General features: G+C 52.2%; 2 protein-coding genes across 3 annotated transcripts; both read left to right on the top strand.

Moving 5' to 3' along the window:
* The first annotated feature begins 735 nt into the window (after positions 1–735).
* INTS5 (integrator complex subunit 5) lies at positions 736–5,385 on the top strand. The gene is made up of 2 exons (XM_007174398.2): positions 736–874; positions 2,247–5,385. The coding sequence occupies exons 1-2, from the start codon at positions 795–797 to the stop codon at positions 5,224–5,226; spliced, it is 3,060 nt and encodes a 1,019-aa protein (XP_007174460.2). The 5' UTR covers positions 736–794; the 3' UTR covers positions 5,227–5,385.
* A 189-nt stretch (positions 5,386–5,574) lies between these two features.
* On the top strand, positions 5,575–21,286 carry GANAB (glucosidase II alpha subunit). Of its 2 annotated transcripts, XM_057552946.1 has the most exons (25): positions 5,575–5,694; positions 8,361–8,465; positions 8,615–8,723; positions 8,974–9,101; positions 12,586–12,765; positions 13,248–13,313; positions 14,124–14,197; positions 14,372–14,455; positions 14,543–14,639; positions 14,889–15,069; positions 15,655–15,808; positions 16,016–16,251; positions 16,334–16,460; positions 16,564–16,643; positions 16,884–17,027; positions 17,125–17,221; positions 17,501–17,602; positions 17,778–18,021; positions 18,894–18,958; positions 19,153–19,229; positions 19,339–19,413; positions 19,591–19,704; positions 19,828–19,940; positions 20,083–20,183; positions 20,302–21,286. In XM_057552946.1, the coding sequence occupies exons 1-25, from the start codon at positions 5,657–5,659 to the stop codon at positions 20,409–20,411; spliced, it is 2,901 nt and encodes a 966-aa protein (XP_057408929.1). In that variant the 5' UTR covers positions 5,575–5,656; the 3' UTR covers positions 20,412–21,286. The 2 variants fall into 2 exon arrangements, with proteins under 2 accessions (XP_057408929.1, XP_057408930.1); XM_057552947.1 differs by lacking the exon at positions 13,248–13,313 and having other exon boundaries at positions 20,302–21,285.
* The last annotated feature ends 1,601 nt before the right edge of the window (positions 21,287–22,887 follow it).

A 22,887-nucleotide genomic window follows, 5' to 3' on the forward strand; every position in this document is an offset into this window, starting at 1 on the left:
CTATTAACATCCCGATTTCCAGAAAAGGAAACAGGCAGAGAGGGGTTAAATGAAGTACACAGCCGGTTAGTGGAATAGCTGGAACGTGATCTAGATAGACTGGTTGGAGCGGGGGCTCTTGATGAGGTCTATTATGTCCTCATAAGGTTACCAAGCTCTCTCTGCAGCTATGGGGATGTAAGGTTGGGGAAGGTCCCCCTGCACTGGGAGACTGGGGAGCCTGACAAAGATCGTAGTGCCAACCTAGGACTGGGAGAACACCTTCAGCGTAGCCTGCCCAATTTATTTCAGGTTTCCTCCTCTCCCTCTCTCTTCTTGTCTTCTCTTCATCTTCTCTTACGGACTTTCACTCCTTTCTTTCCGTCTCTCTTCCGCTTTCCCTCTTCCCTTCTTTCCTTTAACTGCTTTTTACATTGTCACTGGTTATTGATTAAAATGTTTCCTAAGGTGCTTCCTTTTTTAAAACCTCGAGAGTTGAAAATTTTGTTTCGGCTTTAGAAAAATTAATTAAATCCAATTAAGTGGTCGCAGCTAGCCTTAGCCTGTGTCAATGGCCCTCTCGGGGGGGAAAAAAAAATGGCTGTGTTGAGGGTGGGTCGGCTTCCCGCTGCCATGGGTGCAGCCCCGTTCTGGGACGCCGACTTATCTCGGAACCAATGTGTGAGGGTCACGGACGTCGTCGGATTGGTTTTCCTGAGAGGCCTTGTCGCTGGTTCCTTTCGGGTTTCCCGGCAGCGCGCATGCGCTCCCTGCGCTCCGCCGCTCCCGCTTCGGGCTCGGGCTAGGGCTCCGGGATGTCCGCGTTGTGCGACCCTCCCGGGGCCCCAGGGCCTCCCGGGCCTGCCCCGGTCTCCCACGGTCCCGCGCCGCTCAGGTAGTCAGAGCCCTTGGAATCTTTCCCTACCGCGGGGTCCCGCGCCGATAACCAGCCTTCTCGGCAGAAACCCGGATCCCACCTCGAGAACTCGCGTCAGGGTTCTCAGAGATTCCCGGTCGGGTCTTCCCAGAACTCAGGGACTGCCTCACCAAAACTCTGGGCTCCACTGCCCGCACTCCCAAGATCTCGGTACTGCCTCCCCCTAAACGCCAATGCCCAGTTACCCCAGATCCTGGCCTTGCTCTTCCAAGAGTTGGGAATATCAGAACTCTTGGGAACCCAGGTGCCCTGTCCCTTAGACCCGAGGGAACCCAGGGTCCCCTGACTTCATGGAGACTCCCTGAGCACCCAGGCCCAGAAACCCACAGAATGCTTTCTTCTAGCCTTTCCCTTACTCTCCAACGGAGACACTCCCCTCACCGTAGAGTGGGTTTTTTTTGGAGGAACCAGAGATGAATGGCACAGTCAGAGCCTTATCAACCTCTAGAGGATGCTGTCTTCTTTGGCAGAAAATGCAATAAGAGCAAGGGGATTTTGCCTCTTCCCATAACACTGGCTTCTGAACCTCTGAGACTGAACCCATATGTTTCAGGAGGGGAAGGGTTGAAGGGCATTAGCTTGTCTCTGCCCTGGGTCACCTTGATTCCTGGGGCATACTGAGGGTTCTGGGAAGGTGGTGGCTGTTGCTGTGGTGGAGTCCAAGTGGTTGGTGGTTAGGATGCTTGCAGAATATGGGAAGAAGCAGGTTTGGGGACGGAGAGCTCTTAATAAGGGGCAAATTTGGGCTTAGAATTTTCTTTCCATTAAGAGCAAAATCCAGCGTTCTTGTTTGTATGTAGGGGGGAGTGCAGTAAAGCTAGAAAGGTGTGTTCAAAGCAGATGTTACAGGAACACAAAATATACTTACTCAATTCAACAAATATTTATTATTTCCCATATTCCAGGCACCCCAGTAGAAGAGGATCCAGTGTTGAAAATCAGAGAACTGTTAACTACCCTCTTGGAGTTTATAGTCTGATTACTTACCTTGGGTTCGTTCTCTGTAAAATGGGATCATAATGGTACCTACCTTATTGGGCTGTTATCTGTATTGAAGTAATACAAGTAAAGTACTTAAAAGAGAACTTGACGTATTACAAGAGTTATCTAATATTGATATTATTGTTATTTATTAAAAGAAAAATAGCTAGCATTTACTGAGTAACTAGTGTGACCTAGATATGGTGCTTACGTGCTTTACGAACATTATCTTTTGAGGGAGGTACAGTTATCCCTATTCTACATAGAAAGAAACTGAAGCTCACAGAGGGAATGTAACTTGCTCAACAACTCCCAACACTCTAACTCTGCTTCTTTTGCTTCCTTACAGTGCTCAGGAGCTGTCGCAGGAAATCAAGGCCTTTCTGACCGGTGTAGACCCTGTTCTGGGCCACCAACTCTCTGCTCGGGAACATGCTCGCTGTGGCCTTCTCTTGCTCCGCTCTTTGCCACCTGCTCGGGCTGCTGTGCTTGACCACTTGCGAGGTGTCTTTGATGAGAGTGTCCGGGCCCACCTGGCTGCCCTGGATGAAAGCCCTGTGGCTGGTCCACCTCACCTCCGTCCACCGCCACCCTCCCATGTCCCTGCTGGGGGACCTGGTCTAGAGGATGTGGTGCAGGAAGTGCAGCAGGTGCTGTCTGAGTTTATCCGGGCCAACCCGAAGGCCTGGGCACCTGTGATTAGTGCATGGTCCATTGACCTCATGGGGCAACTGAGCAGCACTTACTCGGGCCAGCACCAGCGTGTGCCCCATGCCACTGGCTCTCTCAACGAATTGCTGCAGCTGTGGATGGGCTGTCGGGCCACACGCACGTTAATGGACATCTATGTTCAGTGCCTCTCGGCTCTCATTGGTAGCTGCCCGGATGCTTGCGTGGACGCCTTGCTGGATACCTCTGTCCAGCACTCCCCACACTTCGACTGGGTTGTGGCGCATATTGGCTCCTCTTTTCCCGGCACCATCATCTCCCGAGTTCTCTCCTGTGGCCTTAAGGACTTCTGTGTTCACAGTGGGGCTGGAGGTGGAGCTGGTGGCAGCGGTGGAGGCTCTTCTCAGACCCCCTCTACAGACCCCTTCCCTGGATCTCCTGCTATCCCTGGGGAGAAACGGGTGCCCAAGATTGCCTCAGTTGTAGGCATCCTAGGGCACCTGGCCTCCCGCCATGGAGACAGCATCCGACGGGAGCTCCTGCGAATGTTTCATGACAGTCTGGCAGGGGGCGCTGGCGGCCGGAGTGGGGATCCCTCCCTTCAGGCCACAGTTCCCTTCCTCCTGCAGCTGGCAGTCATGTCACCAGCTTTGCTGGGCACAGTCTCTGGAGAGCTGGTGGATTGCCTGAAGCCCCCAGCTGTGCTGAGTCAGCTGCAGCAACACCTGCAGGGATTCCCCCGAGAGGAGCTGGACAACATGCTGAACCTGGCCGTGCACCTGGTGAGCCAGGCCTCTGGGGCAGGTGCCTACCGCCTGTTGCAGTTCCTGGTGGACACAGCCATGCCTGCCTCAGTCATTACCACCCAGGGCCTGGCTGTGCCAGACACCGTGCGCGAGGCCTGTGACCGGCTGATCCAGCTACTGCTGCTGCACCTGCAAAAGCTGGTTCATCACCGGGGAGGGTCTCCTGGGGAAGGGGTGCTGGGCCCACCCCCGCCCCCCCGCCCTGTGCCCTTTCTAGATGCGCTAAGAAACCATGTCGGAGAGCTGTGTGGAGAGACGTTACGTTTGGAACGGAAACGCTTCCTCTGGCAACACCAGCTCCTTGGCCTGCTCTCTGTTTATACCCGGCCTAGCTGTGGACCTGAGGCCTTGGGCCATCTCCTGAGCCAGGCCCGAAGCCCTGAAGAGTTGAGTCTGGCCACTCAGTTATACGCAGGGCTGGTGGTCAGTCTCTCTGGCCTCCTGCCCCTGGCCTTCCGAAGCTGCCTGGCTAGGGTACATGCAGGGACTTTGCAGCCTCCCTTCACGGCCCGGTTCCTGCGTAACTTGGCACTGCTAGTGGGGTGGGAACAGCAGGGTGGTGAGGGCCCTGCAGCCCTAGGGGCCCGGTTTGGGGAGTCTGCCTCAGCTCATCTGTCTGACCTGGCTCCTCTCCTGCTCCATCCTGAGGAGGAAGTAGCCGAAGCCTCTGCCTCCCTCCTGGCCATTTGTCCCTTTCCTCCGGAAGCCCTGTCCCCTTCCCAACTCCTGGGACTGGTGAGAGCTGGAGTGCATCGCTTCTTTGCCTCTCTCAGGCTGCACGGTCCCCCAGGGGTGGCTTCCGCCTCCCAGCTTCTTACCCGCCTCTCCCAGACCTCCCCGGCTGGGCTCAAGGCTGTCCTGCAGCTGCTAGTTGAGGGAGCCTTACATCAGGGCAACACAGAACTGTTTGGTGGGGAAGTGGATGGGGCCAATGAGACTCTCTCAGTTGTTTCAGCTCCTTTGGCTTCGGCCTCCCTGTTGGACACAAACCGGCGGCACACTGCAGCTGTGCCGGGCCCTGGAGGGATTTGGTCTGTTTTCCACGCTGGAGTCATCGGCCGTGGCCTAAAGCCACCCAAGTTTGCCCAATCACGCAATCAGCAAGAAGTGATGTATAACACCCAGAGCCTCCTCAGCCTCCTGGTGCACTGCTGCAGTGCCCCTGGGGGGACTGAATGTGTGGGCTGCTGGGGGGCTCCCACCCTGAGCCCGGAGGCAGCCAAAGCAGTGGCAGTGACCTTGGTGGAGAGTGTGTGTCCCGATGCAGCCGGTGCTGAGCTAGCCTGGCCTCCTGAGGAGCATGCCCGGGCCACCGTGGAGCGGGATCTCCGCATTGGCCGGCGCTTCCGGGAACAGCCTCTGCTCTTTGAGCTGTTAAAGTTGGTAGCAGCTGCTCCCCCAGCCCTGTGCTACTGCTCCGTGCTGCTGCGGGGGCTGCTGGCCGCCCTCTTGGGCCACTGGGAAGCCTCTCGCCACCCTGACACAGCCCACTCCCCCTGGCACCTGGAGGCATCCTGCACCCTGGTGGCTGTCATGGCTGAGGGAAGCCTCCTGCCACCAGCCCTGGGGAATATGCACGAGGTATTTAGCCAACTGGCACCTTTTGAAGTGCGTCTGCTGCTGCTCAGTGTCTGGGGCTTTCTCCGGGAGCACGGGCCCTTGCCCCAGAAGTTCATCTTCCAGTCAGAGCGTGGCCGCTTCATCCGGGACTTCTCCAGGGAGGGTGGGGGTGAAGGTGGAGCCCATCTGGCTGTTCTGCACAGTGTCCTCCACCGCAACATTGACCGCCTGGGCCTTTTCTCTGGCCGTTTCCAGGCACCTTCACCGTCCAATCTCCTTCGGCAGGGGACATAGCCTTTCCATGCTCCAGAAGCCGAGGGAGGTTGAGCCAGGAGAGACAGGGGGCTAAGGTGCTGCAGAAAGGTGGAGGTTTCTCTGCTGAGACCTTGGCCTAAAAGAGCGCTGTCACTTTCTTCCTCCCCCACCTTTTTTTCTAAATAAAATTTGCCGAGTTGAGAAAAAGAGTCCAGTGCCTCTGTCTGATGCGGAGAGCCGGCAAATTCGGACAGCGCCTGGGTCTGAACAATCCCGCCCCCTCCCTCAAGCCCCGCCCTGGCCCCGCCCCCACGAGCATTTAGAGTACGCTCTCGGCCAATGGGACAGACGCCAGGCCTCAGTGTGTCCCGGCCAATCAGGAAGCCGGAAGGGGCGGGCGCTAAGATACGTGGCTCAACGCGCGCTGGGGGAGGGGAAGCTCCGGGTCAGGGAGCAAACCCGGCACAAGATGGCGGCGGTAGCGGCAGTGGCGGCGCGCAGGAGGCGGTGAGGAGCCCGGATCCCGGGGGCGCGCCCGGGACGCCCCCTGACTCCCACATCCCGTATCTCTCCTTCCTGTATGTTCTCCTGAGACTCCGCCACCCCCAGCCTCGTGAGGACTCTTTGTCTCTCTGGAGGCGGCCTCAGGTGCCCCCAGCCTCCTCGCCGCGTCGGGGGGCCCTTGTTTCTGGGGCTCTCCGCTCCGGCCCGGTGGCTCTAGAAGGCCGCAGCCTTGCGTTCTTCTTGGCCTTGTCCGCTCTCAGCCGCCGCCCTCCCCTGGCAGCTTTCGGCGGTTAACGCTGCCGCCTCTTTCCTGCAGTGCGCGGGGCCATCGGGGCAGAGGACGAGATGCGGCCCGGCCTCCGGGAATGCAGCCTGCTGCCCTGCGGCCCCTCAGCCGCGCTGGAAGCACCGCGGCCGGCAGTCTTGCTTCCACTGCCCTTCTCGCCCTCCCCTCGAGAGCCCCGGACCCTGCCCTGCCCTTGTCTTCACGTGGACACCAGCCCTGGCTTGTTTGGTGTCCACGGTCGTTGGGCACGGCTGGGGCAGGATCCCGTAAGTTCACAGTCGACCTGGATGATGTTGCTCAAACACAACAGTGGTTTGTTCTGCATTTATATTACTGAAAAGACGGTTCGAAACAGTCGTCAGCGCCACAGAGTGTTTACCAGGACCTAACGGATGTATCGGGGTGGGAGAGGCACGTACTGCCGGCAGCGGTGAAAAAAGCGTGGATCGTAAATCCGACTCCAGAAGCCTGTGACCTGAAACAGTAAATGGGTGCACCTTCCCCTGCGACTCATTCCTGACCTTGGCTTGTGACCACCTCTTGCCCAGGGGCGTTCAAGGCATTCCTGAGTTCTTAGGGCTTTCCAACAGGTCACATCTGAAAAATCTTTCAGAAATCCTATCCCCATTGGCGTCTCTCCAAACCCATTTTATAGATTGTGCAAGTAGGACTCCAGAGAGTATTTAATTCACTGTACTTTTGATTACTGCTGCTTTGGGCTGGTGGACACGGGGTCAGTTGCTCAGGGTGTCTGCTGCAGTCACTCCTCAGGACCTGGGCCACATGCCTTTTGAGTTTTCTGGTAGCATTTCTTCTGCTTGTTTTGCTACTATTTGTTCTTGCTTGGCCTATTAAACCACAAAGCCTGGTGTTTTCCTCATCTTTCTGTGTGGCCTGGCTTGCCTTGCACATTCTTCTGGAACTGGAGGGCTTACTGTGTTCTGTGATCTCCTTTCTAGTGATTTTCTTTACCTTTAGCTTTCAAGCAGATACTGAGGATATGCTGGATACAATGTGTTTGTAGGCCCTACTCTTTGGTTACCCTTTTGGCAGGTAGCAAAGTTTTAATGCTGAGAAGTCTGTGTTTTTGTTTATTCTCCCTTATTTGGAACACTTTCCCAGAGTGTTCTCCTAATCAGTCACTGGGAGAGCATGTTTAAACTGCAGATTCCCTGGGACCCGGGAATCTTCATTTAGTAAGCACTGCACGTAACTCTTAACAGACGCTAAAGTGTGATAATCCCTATTTAGCATTTACTCAGAATGGATGAATATATCCTTAACAAACTAACTTGTTCAGATAAGCCTGTTAGTCCCTTGTCTGTCATTTGATAGCGTGTTGGGGAAGTGACAAGTTTGTGGTAAACTTGGTGTGATGGTCCTCAGTGAGGCAGGCCCTGCTGGTGGTTAGTGCAATGTGCTGTACATCCTGAAGTACCTGGGCCCTGGAGTTAGGCAGAGCTGAGTTCACCAGTGTCACCTCATACTGGCTGTTCAATCTTGGATGAATTATTGAACCTTTTATGCCTCAGTGTTCCCATCTGGGAAAAATCCCAATCCTACATTCACCAAGAAAACAGTGACAGAAAGGGAAAAGAGTTATTAGTGTGTATAAAGAATTGGTTCTGAACACTGGTTGCCTATTAGAATTGTTTAGGGGAGTTTAAAATCTGATTCCCAGGTCCCACTTCAGGCCAATTAGATTGAAATCTCTGGGGGAGACCTGGGCATAGACACTACTGAAAACTGCAGGGAGAGTGGAAAACTAGTATAAGGCAGTTAGCCAGGCCCCCGAGGCGGGGTGGCGGGGGGAATTAGGACTCAATACAGGTTAGCTGTTGTTATTCTTTTCAAGCTTAGGTGGTGATAGTGGTGACTTATGTCAAAGATACAGGAGTGGAGATCAGAGGAGCAGGGTGCCTAGAGTGCGAGGGAGGTCAGGACCCCAGGAACCTGTGACCAGCAGGCTAGCTGAGGGTACATCTTGAACTTTTTCACTGTAGGTCCCCCCAGTGTCTCGCCAGTGAAAAGGCATGGCTTACTTTGTTTCTCTGTTCCACACATACGGTGCCACCACTTCCCCTGGGACTGGCTGTTGCTGTTCCTTTCCTCTGAGAGGCTGATGTAACCTGAGTCAATACCAGGCCTCTGAAGGCCCAGGATCCTTTGTCCACTTCCTCTGCCTTTTGAAGGAAAGGTGTGCGTGAGCCAACTCCTCAGGCCTGACACTTAACCCCGTGTCCACTCTGCCTTGTTTTCTGTTTAATGGGACTCTGTCTTTCTCCCCTGTTAGGGTTGTGGTGGGAAGAGGCCTTTACCTCAGAAGGTGGGGCCCTTTCTGACCCTGTGCTGATCGTGCCCTCTTTGTCCTTTTCCCCCCTAGGTCTTGGACTGGTTTGGTACTGGCTTGTTTAGGGGTCTGCCTGGGAATTTCCCTTGCTGTGGATAGAAGCAACTTTAAGACCTGCGAAGAGAGTTCCTTCTGCAAGTATGATATTTCTGGGAGACTAGAACGGAAAGTAGGGTAATGTGGGAGGTGTCTGTGGCAGATGAGGTAGCCTGGGGCACTGCAGCTGATAGAAGGACTTAGGGGCCTTGGGGAACCCTCCCCCGTTCTCAGTCATTTCACATTGGCAGGAGGCAACGAAGCATACGGCCAGGCCATTCTCCATACCGAGCCTTGCTGGACTCTCTGCAGCTTGGTCCTGATGCCCTCACGGTCCATCTGATCAACGAAGTCACTAAGGTCAGGGGAGGAAAGGAGGAGTCTGGTGGGGGTGGAGAAATGGCTAAGGGGTAATTCGGGAGGGGGAGACCTGTAGCCAACATCCTGTGCCATCTAACCTTGGGACTTCTACTTTGTGAGGAATTCAGATTTCAGATCCCTTAGGCAAAGGGCTAGAAGGGGGAGACCCCCTCGGGAGAGAAATGGGTTCAGAGGGCATTTCCTGGTATAGCCCTTTCCTTTCTCCAGACCCAGACCTCTGCCTCCACAGGTGTTGCTTGTGCTGGAGCTCCAGGGGCTTCGAAAGAACATGACTCGGATCAGAATTGATGAACTAGAGCCCCGGCGGCCCCGATACCGTGTGCCAGACGTGTTGGTGGCTGATCCCCCCACAGCTGGGTAAATTTTTCCTGAGAAACATATCCATCTCCATGGCCCTTTTCTCCTTCCTAATGAACCTTTATTTGGCAGCTGACTTTCTCTTCCACATTGGGATAATAGCTGACTAGCACCCGGCCGCTCTCCTCAGCCTTCCCTCATCTGTTCCTGTTTCACTTGTTTTCTCAACTGATCGATTGATTGGCCGAGCTGCTTGGCTTGCGGGATCTTAGTTCCCCAACCAGGGATTGAACCTGCGCCCTCGGCAGTGAAAGCACAGGGTCTTAATCACTGGACTGCCAGGGAATTCCCTCACTTGTTTTCTCTTTCACCCTTTATCTTCATTCAGTCAGCAAAGAGATACAGCTTCCTCTTCTGTGCCAGGCCTGGCCTAGGTGCTGGAGATACAAGAGGGTGTCAGCAAGGGCATGGAGCTCGCCTTCCAGGAATACAGTGTCTCTGTGGTTGGTTCCTCCCTTCCCTTCCTGTCCTGTCGCCCGTCTTGTCTCGTCTGTTTTTTTCTTCTCTTTCTTTTTTTCCCTCTTTTCTCTCTCTTTCTTTCTCTCCTTCCTTCCTTCCTCCCTTCCTCCCTTCCTTCCCTCTTTCCCTCCTTCCCTTCCTCCCTCCTCAATTTCTCCTCAGATATTCAGGATAGGATTATTTACATACTCGGGTCATGACACATCGTCATTATTTCACGCATGGCTCTTTGTTAAGTATTTAACTTAGAAAATAACATGATAAACCCTTCACCTAACCCAAACATATACATCTCACTGTCCTGTACCCCTGACTCCTTCAGAGATGATTGTTATTCTGAAGTTTATTATTCCCTTGTTTTTTTGTTCTCACAGTTATATCGTGGGAATGTATATACATATACATACTTCCGTACATTTCCCTAAGCAATAAATTATGTGATTTTGTTTTTGAGTTTTATAGGGAAAATATCTTAGTGAATGTGGTCTTCTGGGATTTCCTTTTTTCACTTAACTGGATTTAACTTTGTTGCATGTAGCTTCAGAAACTCATTTTTACTGCTGTATAATATTATGTTATATGAATATATCCCGATTTACTTCTCCATTTCTGTGTTGATGGGCATTTGGGTTGTTTCCAGTGTTGGCGTGAACATTCTTGTCCATGTCTCCTGTCTCCCTGTGCAGGAGTTTCTCTTTGGTGTATAGCTAAGAGAAGAACTGCAGAGTTGTAGAATATGGAAATCATCAACTTTCCAAGATAAAGCCGAAGTGGCTTACCAATTTACACTTCTACCAGCAATATATAAGAGGCTTATTGAACTGCATCTTCTCCAACCCTTGGTACTATTGGACTTAATTTTTGTCAGTGGAATGGCTGTAGGATGATACCATGTGGTGGTCTTGGCTTGCTTGTCTTTCCCAGTTTATTACTGATATTGAGCATATCTTCATATATTTATCTGTCATTCTGGTTTACTGTTCTGTGAAATGGAAGTTCACTGCTGTGCTCATTTTCCTTTTATGTTGTTTGTCGTCACTGATTTGTAGAAATTCATTAGTCTTGATACCAATTCTTTATTACTTACATGTATTGCAGCTATCTTTTCCCAGATTGTAGCTTATCTTTTTACTTTTCTAAAGGTGCCTTGAAAAAAAAGATTTTTTAATTTTATTTTTTAAAAATATTTATTTTTGGCTGCATTGGGTCTTTTGTTGCTGCGTGCAGGCTACTCTTCGTTGCAGTGCGCGGGCTTCTCTTTGCAGGGCACAAGCTCTAGGTGCGCAGGCTCAGTAGTTGTGGCTCGAGGGCTTAGTTGCTCCGCGCCATGTGGGATCTTCCCAGACCAAGGATCGAACCTGTGTCCCCTGCATTGGCAGGCGGATTCTTAACCAGTGTGCCACCAGGGAAGTCCCAAAGATTTTTTAATTTTAGAATAGTTTTAGATTTATAGGAAAGTTTCAAGCATATTACGAGAGTTCCTGTATACCCTGCACTCCTGTTTTCCTCTGTTAACATTACTGTGGTATATTTGTCATACATAATGAATTGATATCATCATTAACTAAAGTTCATGTTTCTTCTTTTTTTTTTTTCATTCCTTTTTTTTAGAGTGTTCTTATTTTTTTAAATTTTATTATTTATTTTGGCTGCATTGGGTCTTCGTGGCTGCGTGCGGGCTTTCTCTAGTTGCGGCGAGCGGCGGCTGCTCTTCATTGTGGTGCATGGGCTTCTCATTGCGGTGGCTCCTCTTGTTGCGGAGCATGGGCTCTAGGTGCGTGGGCTTCAGTAGTTGTGGTGCTCTGGCTCAATAGTTGTGGCGCACGAGCTTAGCTGCTCCAAGGCATGTGGTATCTTCCCGGACCGGGGATCAAACCTGTGTCCCCTGCGTTGGTAGGCGGATTCTTAACCACTGCGCCACCATTTCATTTTTTTTTAATTGAAGTATAGTTGATGTACAATATTATGTAAGTTATGGGTGTACAATATAGTGATTTACAATTTTTAAAGGTCGTACTCCGTTAATAGCTGTTATAAAATATTGGCTACATTCCTTGCGTTGTATGATATATCCTTGTAGCTTAAAGTCCATATTTTATTCAGATTTCCTTAGTTTTTTTGTTATTTATTTATTTACTTATGGCTGCATTGGGTCTTCGTTGCTGCATGCGGGCTTTCTCTAGTTGCGGGGCACGGGCTTCTCATTGCAGTGGCTCCTCTTGTTGTGGAGCATGGGCTTTAGGTGCGTGGGCTTCAGTAGTTGTGGCGCACGGGCTTAGTTGCCCCGCAGCATGTGGGATCTTCCCGGACCAGGGATTGAATCCGAGTTCCCTGCATTGGCAGGAGGATTCTTAACCACTACGCCACCAGGGAGGTACCAGATTTCCTTAGTTTTTACCTAATGTCCTTCTTCTGCTTCACGATCCCATCCAGGATACTGTTTTATATTTAGTTGTCATGTCTCCTGAGGCTTTTCTAGACTGGGACAGTTTCTCAGACTTTTCTTGTTTTTGATTACCCTTAAGGTATCTTTCGATAAATAGAAATTCTGAATTTTATGTTGTCAGGTAGATAAGTCTCTTACCTTTTGGTGTTAGTGTTTTCTAAGTTGTGTTTAAATAATCCTTCTTTACCTCAGAGTCAGAAAAATATTTTTTAATATTTTCTTCTAAAGGTTTTACTTTAAAATTTTAAGTCATAATCTGTCTGGAGTTGATATTTGTATCTGGTATGAGGTAGGAATGTGATACCGTTTCTTTTCTATACAGAAAATGTGTTTTTCCACTCTGTTATTGAATAGTCCTCCTGACCTCACTGAACTGCCATGCCATCTGTTACATTTCAACATTCTAAGATGCTTGGGTCTGTTTCCAGGCTCTTTATTTGATTCCTTTGGTCAACTTATCTGTCCCTGTACTGTTCCCACACTGCCTGTATAGCTCTTAACAGGTCCCCCGTCTTCTAAGTGTCATGACTACTCCTGGCACTTTGCACTTCCTTATATCCCTTTTGGTCTCTTTCCCAGGCTTTCTGTCTCTGGCCGGGATGACAACAGCGTGGAGCTAACCATGGCTGAGGGACCCTATAAAATCATCTTGACGGCACGGCCGTTCCGCCTCGACCTCCTGGAGGGCCGCAGCCTTCTGCTCAGTGTCAACGCCCGAGGACTCTTACATTTTGAGCACCAGAGGGCTCCCAGGGTCTCGTGAGTACAGGGCTCGGGAGTGAAGGGGACCTAGTGTGAAGGAACCTAGGGGTGTTGTAGGGTCTGGCACTGGGTCCCTGGGAGGAGACAGGGTGGTAGTAGAGCCAGGTCGGGGCTGGGGGCTGGGAGAAGCTGACCATCAGGGAGGGTAGCAAGCAGACCTGGGTTGAAGTTTTCTCCATTTCCTGTACAGACCAGGAGGCAGTCACTTTTGTCCGTGAGCTGTACCCTGGGCACCTCCTCCCTGAGAGGCCTGCCTGGGTCTGCCTTTTCCCTCTTCCCCCTCTCACACCATCACATTTCCCAGATTTATTTTCTTCCTTTTTTTTGTTTTGTTTTGTTTTGTTTTGTTTTTTGTTTTTAATTTCTTCCCCCACCCCATCTCTGGAAGTTTGTCGACTGAAACTCACTTTTATGTTTCTGTTTTTGTGTTGGTTTTGTGCCTCCTTTTCCCCTTCCCTACCCATCTCCTCCTGCCCCAGTTTCTCGGATAAAGTTAGTCTCACGCTCGGTAGCATTTGGGATAAGATCAAGAACCTTTTCTCTAGGTAAATCCATGACCACTGGTACTGTATCTGTTCCTCTGCCCTTACCCGCCCTTCACTCTGGCCCCCAGGGAAGGTGCCCCAGACCCTTCCATACCTTGTCCTTCACTCACCTCTTTTTCCCCAGCTATATGGTCTCTGGTTCCTGTTCCCCATTCCCCTGGCTAGGAGCCCCCTGGGAGAAGGAAGATGAAATGTTGGATGTCCTTGAGGAATGTAGGGAGCTTCTTGCTTTGTCAAGGGGTGGAGAGATGCTGCCTGTTGCTGGGGTTCCTGGCTCTCAGCTGGCGTGCACTGAGGCTCTGGGCAGAGCTACTTGCCAGCTGCCCTTGAAAGCATCCTTTGGCAGAACCTCTTGTTTGAGTCCCCGTATAGAGGCTTGACCATGGTTATGACTCACTTGCCTTTGCAAAACCCTGTGTCACGCCAAGAGGCTGAGGCCCAGTGACGGAAGTTGGGGCCAGAGTCTCTTGGTAGAGGCAGCAGGGCTAGGACTGGCATTCTGAACCCAGGCCCTTGAACCTGTCTGCCTGTCTCTTCTGGAATGCTGGCAGAGGCTGGTGGTTTGGGCCTGTGTTTGGAAGGCACCTCTTAGTGGCATTTACTTCTCATTTCCCTTTCTCATTTCTCTCCCTGTCCTTTGGACACTTATCTGCTCACTGGGGGTCCCTTTCCAAGCTTTAACATTCAGTCCCTTCCTCCAATGCCTTCGTTCCTTTGGACCCTTGGCTCTCTATTCCCTCACCCCTCCTTCCACTAGCCCCTCGTCCCTGCCCCCTCTGGATTGGAGCAGACAGCTCTCCTACCTTCCAGGCAAGGATCAAAAGACCCAGCTGAGGGCGATGGGGCCCAGCCCGAGGAAACACCTGGGGATGGTGACAAGGCAAGTTGGTGGGGGTGGGTGGTTGGAGCACAGGGCTGGCTGGGAGGTTGGAGGGGAAAGGCCCACAAGAAATTTGAGCTTAGTCTTGCCATCACGGATGGGATTTAGAAAATGGGCAAGGGAAGAGAGAGGACCTGGTGTGTGATTGAGTAGGGGTCTGCTTTCTCCTTCCAGCCAGATGAGACCCAGGGGAAGGCAGAGCAAGATGAGCCAGGAGCCTGGGAAGAGACATTTAAAACTCACACTGACAGCAAGCCCTATGGTGAGCGGCTGGGGGAGCCTTGGGCAGGGGGACAGGGAGTCCTCGCCAAGCAGGAGCTCTGGAGCTCATCTTTTGCTTTTCTTCCAGGCCCCACGTCTGTGAGTTTGGACTTCTCTCTGCCAGGCATGGAGCATGTGTATGGGATCCCCGAGCATGCGGACAACCTGAGGCTGAAAGTCACTGAGTGAGTCCTACAGTGACATCAGGATATGGGGGGAGGGAAGGGGTCAGAAGTCAGGGCTGTGGGAGATGTGCATACAGAGTAGACGCTCCAGACAAGCGTGGCTCGCTTCCTGTGCCAGAGAACCTTTGGTCATCAGAAAATTCTGCTTTGAGAAAGGGCGGAGGGGCCAGTTTTTATCCCTCATCTGTGTCTGTGGGGCTGGGGCTGTGCGTGCCATGGCCCGGGGCCAGTCTGTCTGTCTGCCTGCAGGGGTGGGGAGCCATATCGCCTCTACAATTTGGACGTGTTCCAGTATGAGCTGTACAACCGCATGGCCCTGTATGGGTCTGTGCCTGTGCTCCTAGCACACGGCCCTCATCGGGACCTGGGCATCTTCTGGCTCAACGCCGCGGAGACCTGGGTTGATATATCCTCCAACACTGCAGGCAAGGTGAGAGCACAGGCATGGGGAGCAATAAGGGAGGGAATCGTCAGGCCTTGAGACAAATGGGTGTGTTAGGGGCATTTGCTTTGAAGAGGCTGGTAGGGTGGCCTATTTGGATACCTGTTTGGGGACTGGGTGACAGACAGGCCCTGGGCCTTGTGAGCAGCATATGAGTTCCCCGGACACTCCCAGAAGACACAGACTCATGGGGAAGGTATTTCCTTTTCTGCATTTATTAACATGTTTGTTATTGAGTATGCGTTAGGAGCTAGACCCTTTTCTAGGTGCTGGGGATATATTGCTCACTGAGTTAGGAAAGGAGGAAGGCAGAGATTAAACAGGTAACAGAGGGAAGATGAGTTCAGTGGTGGTAAGTTCTAAGAAAGAAATGCAGCGGTCATGTGATGGGGGTGGGCAGTGCTGCTTATGATGGGGCCCAGGAAAGCCTCACTGAGGAGGTGACGTTTAATCTCAGCCCGAAGTGACTCAAGGAGCCAGCTGCGTGAGGACTCTGAGGAGAACACTGCTACTTTGTCTTTGGGTTGGGAAGCAAGAGGGTGGTGTCAGACCTCTCCCTGGTCCCCTCTGCAGACCCTGTTTGGGAAGATGCTGGACTACCTGCAGGGCTCTGGGGAGACCCCACAGACGGATGTTCGCTGGATATCGGAGAGTGGCATCATCGATGTCTTCCTGCTACTTGGGCCGTCTGTCTTTGACGTCTTCCGGCAGTACGCCGGTCTCACAGGTACGCGGTGTCCCTACTCTGTCAGCCTGCAGCCTCCCTTTCTGGTCCTTGGCTTCTCGAGAGGGATGACTGCGTTTTCAGAAATCCTGTGCCTCGGCCTGTTCTCTAGCCCTGTGCCCTTTCATCTCCCTCAATTTCTGGGCATCCCCATTGGCCCCAGGTTGAGCCTGACCCCATTGTGACCCCCATCCCTCACTGAACCTGCAGGGACCCAGGTATTGCCCCCGCTCTTCTCCCTCGGCTACCACCAGAGCCGCTGGAACTATCGGGATGAGGCTGACGTTCTGGAAGTCGATCAGGGCTTCGATGATCACAACCTGCCTTGCGATGTCATCTGGCTGGACATTGAGCATGCTGATGGCAAGCGGTATTTCACCTGGGACCCCAGCCGTTTCCCCCAGCCCCTCACCATGCTTGAGCATTTGGCTTCCAAGAGGCGGAAGGTAAGAAGGCCGCAGCCATGGTTGGTTTTCTCAGGCATGATATCCCTGGAGAACTCTGACCACCCATGTTCCGTGCCCCCAGCTGGTGGCCATCGTGGACCCCCACATCAAGGTGGACTCTGGCTACCGTGTACATGAAGAGTTGCAGAACCTGGGTCTGTATGTTAAAACCCGGGATGGCTCTGACTATGAAGGCTGGTGCTGGCCAGGTAGGTGGGCCCGGAATTGAAGGAGGCTGTTGGGAGACCAGGGAGCTAGAGTGGAGGCTGTTTTGCCCCTCAGGGGTTGAAAGCCATCCTTGATCTCTTCTAGGCGCAGCTGGTTACCCTGATTTCACCAATCCCAAGATGAGGGCCTGGTGGGCTAACATGTTTCGCTTTGACAATTATGAGGTATGGCAGCCCCTCCCGACCTGCCTCTGTCTTTCCCACTCTACCTCTTGGAATCAGTCATTCTCTGCCTGCTAGCCCTGCTATGGTTGGTTGCTCATAAGATGTCAGGGGGCCTTGATGACCCTGGGAGGGCCCTGAGAAATGCATCTTTCTGGATTCCTAGGAGCTCTCTGCTCTGACACTGTTTGTCTTCTTCCTCCCCTCTGTCGTCTGTCCCCATTTCCTGCCTTGTGTTCTCAGGGCTCATCTCCCAGCCTCTATGTCTGGAATGACATGAATGAACCATCCGTGTTCAATGGTCCTGAGGTCACCATGCTCAAGGATGCCCAGCATTATGGGGGCTGGGAGCACCGAGACGTGCATAACATCTATGGCCTCTACGTGGTAAGGGACTGAGAGAGGAGAGACCAAGGGCCGAGAACTTGCACCGATGACAGCTGGCTTTTGCTCCTCACTACCCTTCTTTCCTGTTCCCACGCAGCACATGGCGACTGCTGATGGGCTGGTGCTGCGCTCCGGGGGCATAGAACGCCCCTTTGTCCTGAGCAGGGCTTTCTTTGCTGGCTCCCAGCGCTTTGGTAAGATTTGGAGAATAAAGCTGTGGCAGAGGGACCTGGGCCTGGTTCTTGGAGAAGTCTGTCCATCCTCTGAGAGTTACGTGCTTCCTTCCAGCTGTTCACTAAAAGCGAGGCAGGGAGTGGGAGGGCCAGTCCCTGTTGAAGTGCTCTTGTGAACTCTGCCATCTTCAGCAGGACTCTGGGGGCCCCAGAGGAGATGTGGCAGGTTAGAGAGGTCAGCTATGTAAAAGGCTGAGCCCCTTCACTGTGTGCAAGCTCCCTCCCTCTTTTCTTCCTCAGGAGCCGTGTGGACAGGCGACAATGCTGCCGAATGGGACCATTTGAAGATCTCTATTCCTATGTGTCTTAGCTTGGGGCTGGTGGGACTTTCCTTCTGTGGAGGTGAGAGGGGGAGGAACTTGGAGCCTTGCTTTGGCGGGAGAGGGGCAAGGTAGAGGGCATAAAACCTAGGCCTGAGCAGAGAACTGACAGTCCACGGTGGGGCCTTGGGGGGCTCCTTAGGCAGCAGCCCTCCTTCACCCTCTTTTCCAACCGGTTTCCTCCCTCCCCTCTCTAGCGGATGTGGGCGGCTTCTTCAAAAATCCAGAGCCAGAGCTGCTTGTGCGCTGGTACCAGATGGGTGCCTACCAGCCATTCTTCCGGGCACATGCCCACTTGGACACTGGTCGGCGAGAGCCGTGGTTGTTACCGTCTCAGTACCATGACATAATCCGAGATGCCTTGGGTCAGCGATACTCCTTACTGCCCTTCTGGTACACCCTCTTCTATCAGGCCCATCGTGAAGGGATTCCTATCATGAGGTGAGGCATTCAGTTGGGTCTGTGTAGAGTGGACTGAGATGGCTGGGAGACGGCGCTCCATCTCCGGGCCTCTTTCCTCATTCGCCAGGGCCTTGTAAAGGAGGGAAATCTGACTGCAAGGTCAAGAGTAAGAAGAGACCAGTGGGGAGATGAAGAGCAGTAAACGTTACTGAGTGCTTATGACATGCCAGGCATTACTCATCACTATCCCCAGAGCCAGAAACAAGTCAGACAAGTGTCCTCCCCTTGTGGAACTTACATTCTTCGGAGGAAGACAGAGAGACATGTAAACAAATATGGAAATAGGAAAACTGCCAAAACTGACAGGCTTTTTGAAAAAAACAGAACAGGGTAACGGAGTTAAGTTCCACAAACAGGCCAGGTAAAGATGAGCCCTGACTGATGAGTAAGACAGACTTTTGTGACGCAGAGGAAGAATGTTCCAAGCAGGGGAGACTGCAAGTGCAAAAATTATGAAATGGAAATGAGTTTGTTGTGTTCCAGGAGTAGGAACAAACCAGTGTGTCTCAGGGGTAAAGAACCAGAGGGAGAGGTAGATGAGGTGGAGTGGAAAATTCAACCTGAACTGGAGGGCTTTTCAGGCCAGGATAACGAAGTGGCCGCTGGGAGGTAGCTATGCAGAGCAGTTTCCAGAGAGAGCAAGGTGGGAAGAGGCAGGGAGACGGGTTAGGAAGTTAAATGTCTAGACCAAGGTTAGAGTGCAGAGCTGAGTCCTTAAGCCTGCTGGGCTGTCTGGCTGCCAGCTCGCGGGTCTTTCCCCTGTGCTGTTCTTCTTGCCGGTTCCTGGGGTAGCATCTTTGACTTCTGCCAAACAGCAAGTGTCTTCCTTTCTTGTCCTGCTTCCTTCCTAGGCCCTTGTGGGTGCATTATCCTCAGGATGTGACCACCTTCAGTATAGATGATCAGTTCCTGCTTGGTGAGAAACAAGGGGGACAGTTAGTGGTGGGTTGGGATAGGGCTGGGAAGAAGCAAGCACTGTGAGAGATACGTCTGTGGATGTGCAGGGAGGGAGGAGTGAACGAGGCCAGGGGTGCAAGGGGGTGGGTGCTCTAGGGCTCCCTCTTTGGGAACTGATCTCCCCAATTCAGAGTTGATTCTGCTGTGTCTTAGGGGATGCATTGCTGGTTCACCCTGTATCAGACTCTGAGGCTCATGGCGTGCAGGTCTATCTGCCTGGCCAAGGGGAGGTGAGTTAAGGAAGGGTGTGGTGGGGAAAGGTGGTGGAGGTCAGAGAGGGTAAATAGAGTAGGGGTCCTCTGTGCAGCGAGTGACCGAGTATATCCTCTGCACCCACAGGTGTGGTATGACGTTCATAGCTACCAGAAGCATCATGGTCCCCAGACCCTGTATCTGCCTGTAACTCTAAGCAGTGTGAGTATGCCTGGCCCAGCTGCCAGCTCCATCTCCCTGTAGGTTTCCAGAAGGGGAGAGAGTGTATACTTTGGAGTCCAGTTCCTAAGGGGACACAGATATGCACGAGCAAAAGATATTGCAGGGCCCAGGGTTGAACAACAGGGCTACTTCATCCCAGCGCTGCTCTTGCCCTAGATCCCTGTGTTCCAGCGTGGAGGGACAATTGTGCCCCGATGGATGCGAGTGCGGCGTTCTTCAGACTGCATGAAGGATGACCCCATCACTCTTTACGTTGCACTCAGCCTCCAGGTGAGCGCATAGGCAGGGAGCCTCCTCTACCATCTGCCTGCCTTCCTAGGATTCAGTCCCCTGGGGATGTACCCCTCACTCCCTCTTGGGCTCAGGCTCTCGCCTATCCCACTTCCTGCTCAGGGTACGGCCCAAGGAGAGCTCTTTCTAGATGATGGGCACACGTTCAACTATCAGACTCGCCATGAGTTCCTGCTGCGTCGATTCTCATTCTCTGGCAACACCCTTGTCTCCAGGTGAGGAGGTACCCTTTCTTCCTTGGCAGCCTCTGGGATGCTTACAGCTCACTGTGCTCTTACATCATGGCCTTGCTCTGCTCTCCTCCTTTCTGCTCTGACAGTTTTTTTCCTGACGGGTATCCATTTTTGCTTCCTCCAGCTCAGCCGACCCCAAAGGCCACTTTGAGACACCAATTTGGATTGAGCGGGTGGTGATAATAGGGGCTGGAAAGCCAGCAACCGTGGTACTCCAGACAAAAGGTGAGTGATCTGGCCCCCAGGTGGGGAAAGAGGAGAAGCAGGGGCAGGGTTGGGGACCCCCTGCATATAGGAAAGTAGTTGCTATTGACTCTGGCACTCTTTCTCTTTCCTCCACCAGGATCTCCTGAAAGCCGCCTGTCCTTCCAGCATGACCCTGAGACCTCTGTGTTGATCCTGCGCAAGCCTGGCGTCAGTGTGGTATCCGACTGGAGTATTCACCTGCGATAACCCAAGGGATGTTGGGGTGGGGTGTGATGGTCATGATAGTTACTCTTCCTTCTGCCCTGGAGCTTGACCTTCCCCAGACTTCACCTTTCTTATCTCAAGATCCACATTCTGCCAACATCTGGGCAGGATGAGAGGGCTTTCCCTGGGCTCTGAATTCATTTTGTGATCTCCTGACCTCTCCCACCCCATTGACACCAAATCTCCCGTCATCCCCAAATATTCTGTTGCTCTGACTGGAGCACATTCACCTGTGAAGACCAGGGGACCACAGGGCCCTTGCTTTCCCTTCTCTTTTCTTTCTTCTGGGGCCCCTGAATCTCCTCCATACCCTCTCCATTCATGTCTCTTGTGTGTTGATGCCATTTCTTAGAAGAAGATGAGGGCAGTGAGCTTTAGGGCTCCTTTTCTCCTTCCCCTTCCCTCCCCACCAAACTGTTCTCCCTCCTTTTATTTCTTCCTCCTGGCTCTTCTCTATCAGGCCTCCCCTTTTTATGCCCCATTGATGCACTGGGTCCACCCCTTACCCTGATAAGGGATGAATGGATCAAAGGAGTGAGGTTGCTGGAAAACATCCTCTTCCCTGGCATCCCAGCCTTTCCTCTCCCTGCTTCTCTCTAGAGCAGCTGCGGTTGTGACAGGGGCAGTTCTACCTCCCCTGTCCCTTGGGGGAAAGAAGTTTCCACTCCTTAAGAGGGGATGAGTGAGACTTCTTTTGCCTCCTAAAATTTTGTCCCCTTGAGGGGCATTTCCAGATGGAGAAATCAGTTGTGGTTTCATCGAATCATGGTCACCTGTATTTATTGCTGGGGGAAGGCTGAGGGTGGGGGAGATGACCATGTGCACTCAGGGTTGGCCCAGGGCCCTGGGTGGGGGGTGGGGGAGGACTAACTGGGGACGATGGGGAATGTTTGTGGGAATTTTTTTTACTTCCTTTTGGCCCCTAGCTGTGACAGGTTTTGATAAAAGGAGAAACAATAAAGAGAGAAACCATAAATAACTGTTGGCGTCTGGATTCCAGTTCTGGCCTGAACCACAGACCCCTAAAAGCCCGAGGACCTGACATTTTCATTTAGCTTCAGCATTAAGCCTCATTGGTTGAGCAAAATGAGTGAGTGCAAGCCTCCTTCAGCTTGCTTGATGCCAATATATTTTTTTAATTAATTTATTTATTTTTGGCTACATTGGGTCCTCGTTGCTGCACACGGGCTTTCTCTAGTTGCGGCGAGCGGGGGCTACCTACCCTTCGTTGCGGTGCGCGGGCTTCTCATTGCGGTGGCTTCTCTTTGTTGCGGAGCATGGGCTCTAGGTGCATGGACTTCAGTAGTTGCGGCACGTGGGCTCTGTAGTTCTGGCTGTCAGGCTCTAGAGCGCAGGCTCAGTAGTTGCACACGGGCTTAGTTGCTCCGCGGCATGTGGGATCTTCCCGGACCAGGGCTGGAACCCATGTCCCCTGCATTGGCAGGCGGATTCTTAACCACTGCGCCACAGGGAAGTCCCTGATGCCAGTATTTTCATAGAGGAGCCCAGCAAGGTCATCAGATTTTAGTAGGCCTAGTTAATAGTGGTGACCAGAGCTCTTGAATAAAAATAGCTATATGTCAGATGTTCTCATACTAAAGACTGCTTCTCTTTAGCTAGCAGCATTTAAAAAAATTTCCCATTGTGTTAGTGACAGGAAATAGTTTTCTCCATTTTGTTGACTGACCACAAGTCTTAGAGATTATTTTAACAAGAAACTAGGTTTGTCTGTTTGGAAAAATTACTGCTCAGCATGGTTTATGCCTGTGAGGAGTTAGGGGATGTGTTCATGGAATTCCTCAGCTCAAGAAATATTTCCAGGGGCTTCCTGGGTGGTGCAGTGGTTAAGAATCCGCCTGCCAATGCAGGGGACACGGGTTTGAGCCCTGGTCCGGGAAGATCCCACATGCTGCAGAGCAGCTAAGCCCGTGAGCCACAACTACTGAGCCTGCACTCTAGAACCCGCGAGCCACAACTACTGAGCCCACGTGCCACAACTACTGAAGCCCGCGTGCCTAGAGCCCATGCTCCACAACGAGAGAAGCCACTGCAATGAGAAGCCCACGCGCCGCAGTGAAGAGTAGCCCCCACTGGCTGCAACTAGAGAAGGCCTACGGGCAGCAACGAAGACCCAATGCAGCCAAAAATAAACAAATAAATAAATTTATTAAAAAAAGAAATTTCCAGTTAATTCCCTGGGAGATAGCTCATTGCCTTGGCATTTTACCCCCACCCGTACTGTCACCTGTTTCAGTGTTGGTCAGAGGAGACAGTACAGATCCTGGAGTCAGGTATCTAGAAGGGACATAGAAAATTGTACAATGGGAATTACATGATTTGGCGCAATTTTACTTACTTATCTGTAAAATGGGGACAATACCTATCTCTTACACAAAAGTGGACCAAGATACTGTGACAACCCTGAAGAATAGCAGTTTGCTCCTGAACTACTGCCAGA

The sequence above is a fragment of the Balaenoptera acutorostrata genome, chromosome 9 (assembly GCF_949987535.1).
Source record: "Balaenoptera acutorostrata chromosome 9, mBalAcu1.1, whole genome shotgun sequence".
In the NCBI taxonomy this organism is placed as follows: Eukaryota; Metazoa; Chordata; class Mammalia; order Artiodactyla; family Balaenopteridae; genus Balaenoptera; species Balaenoptera acutorostrata.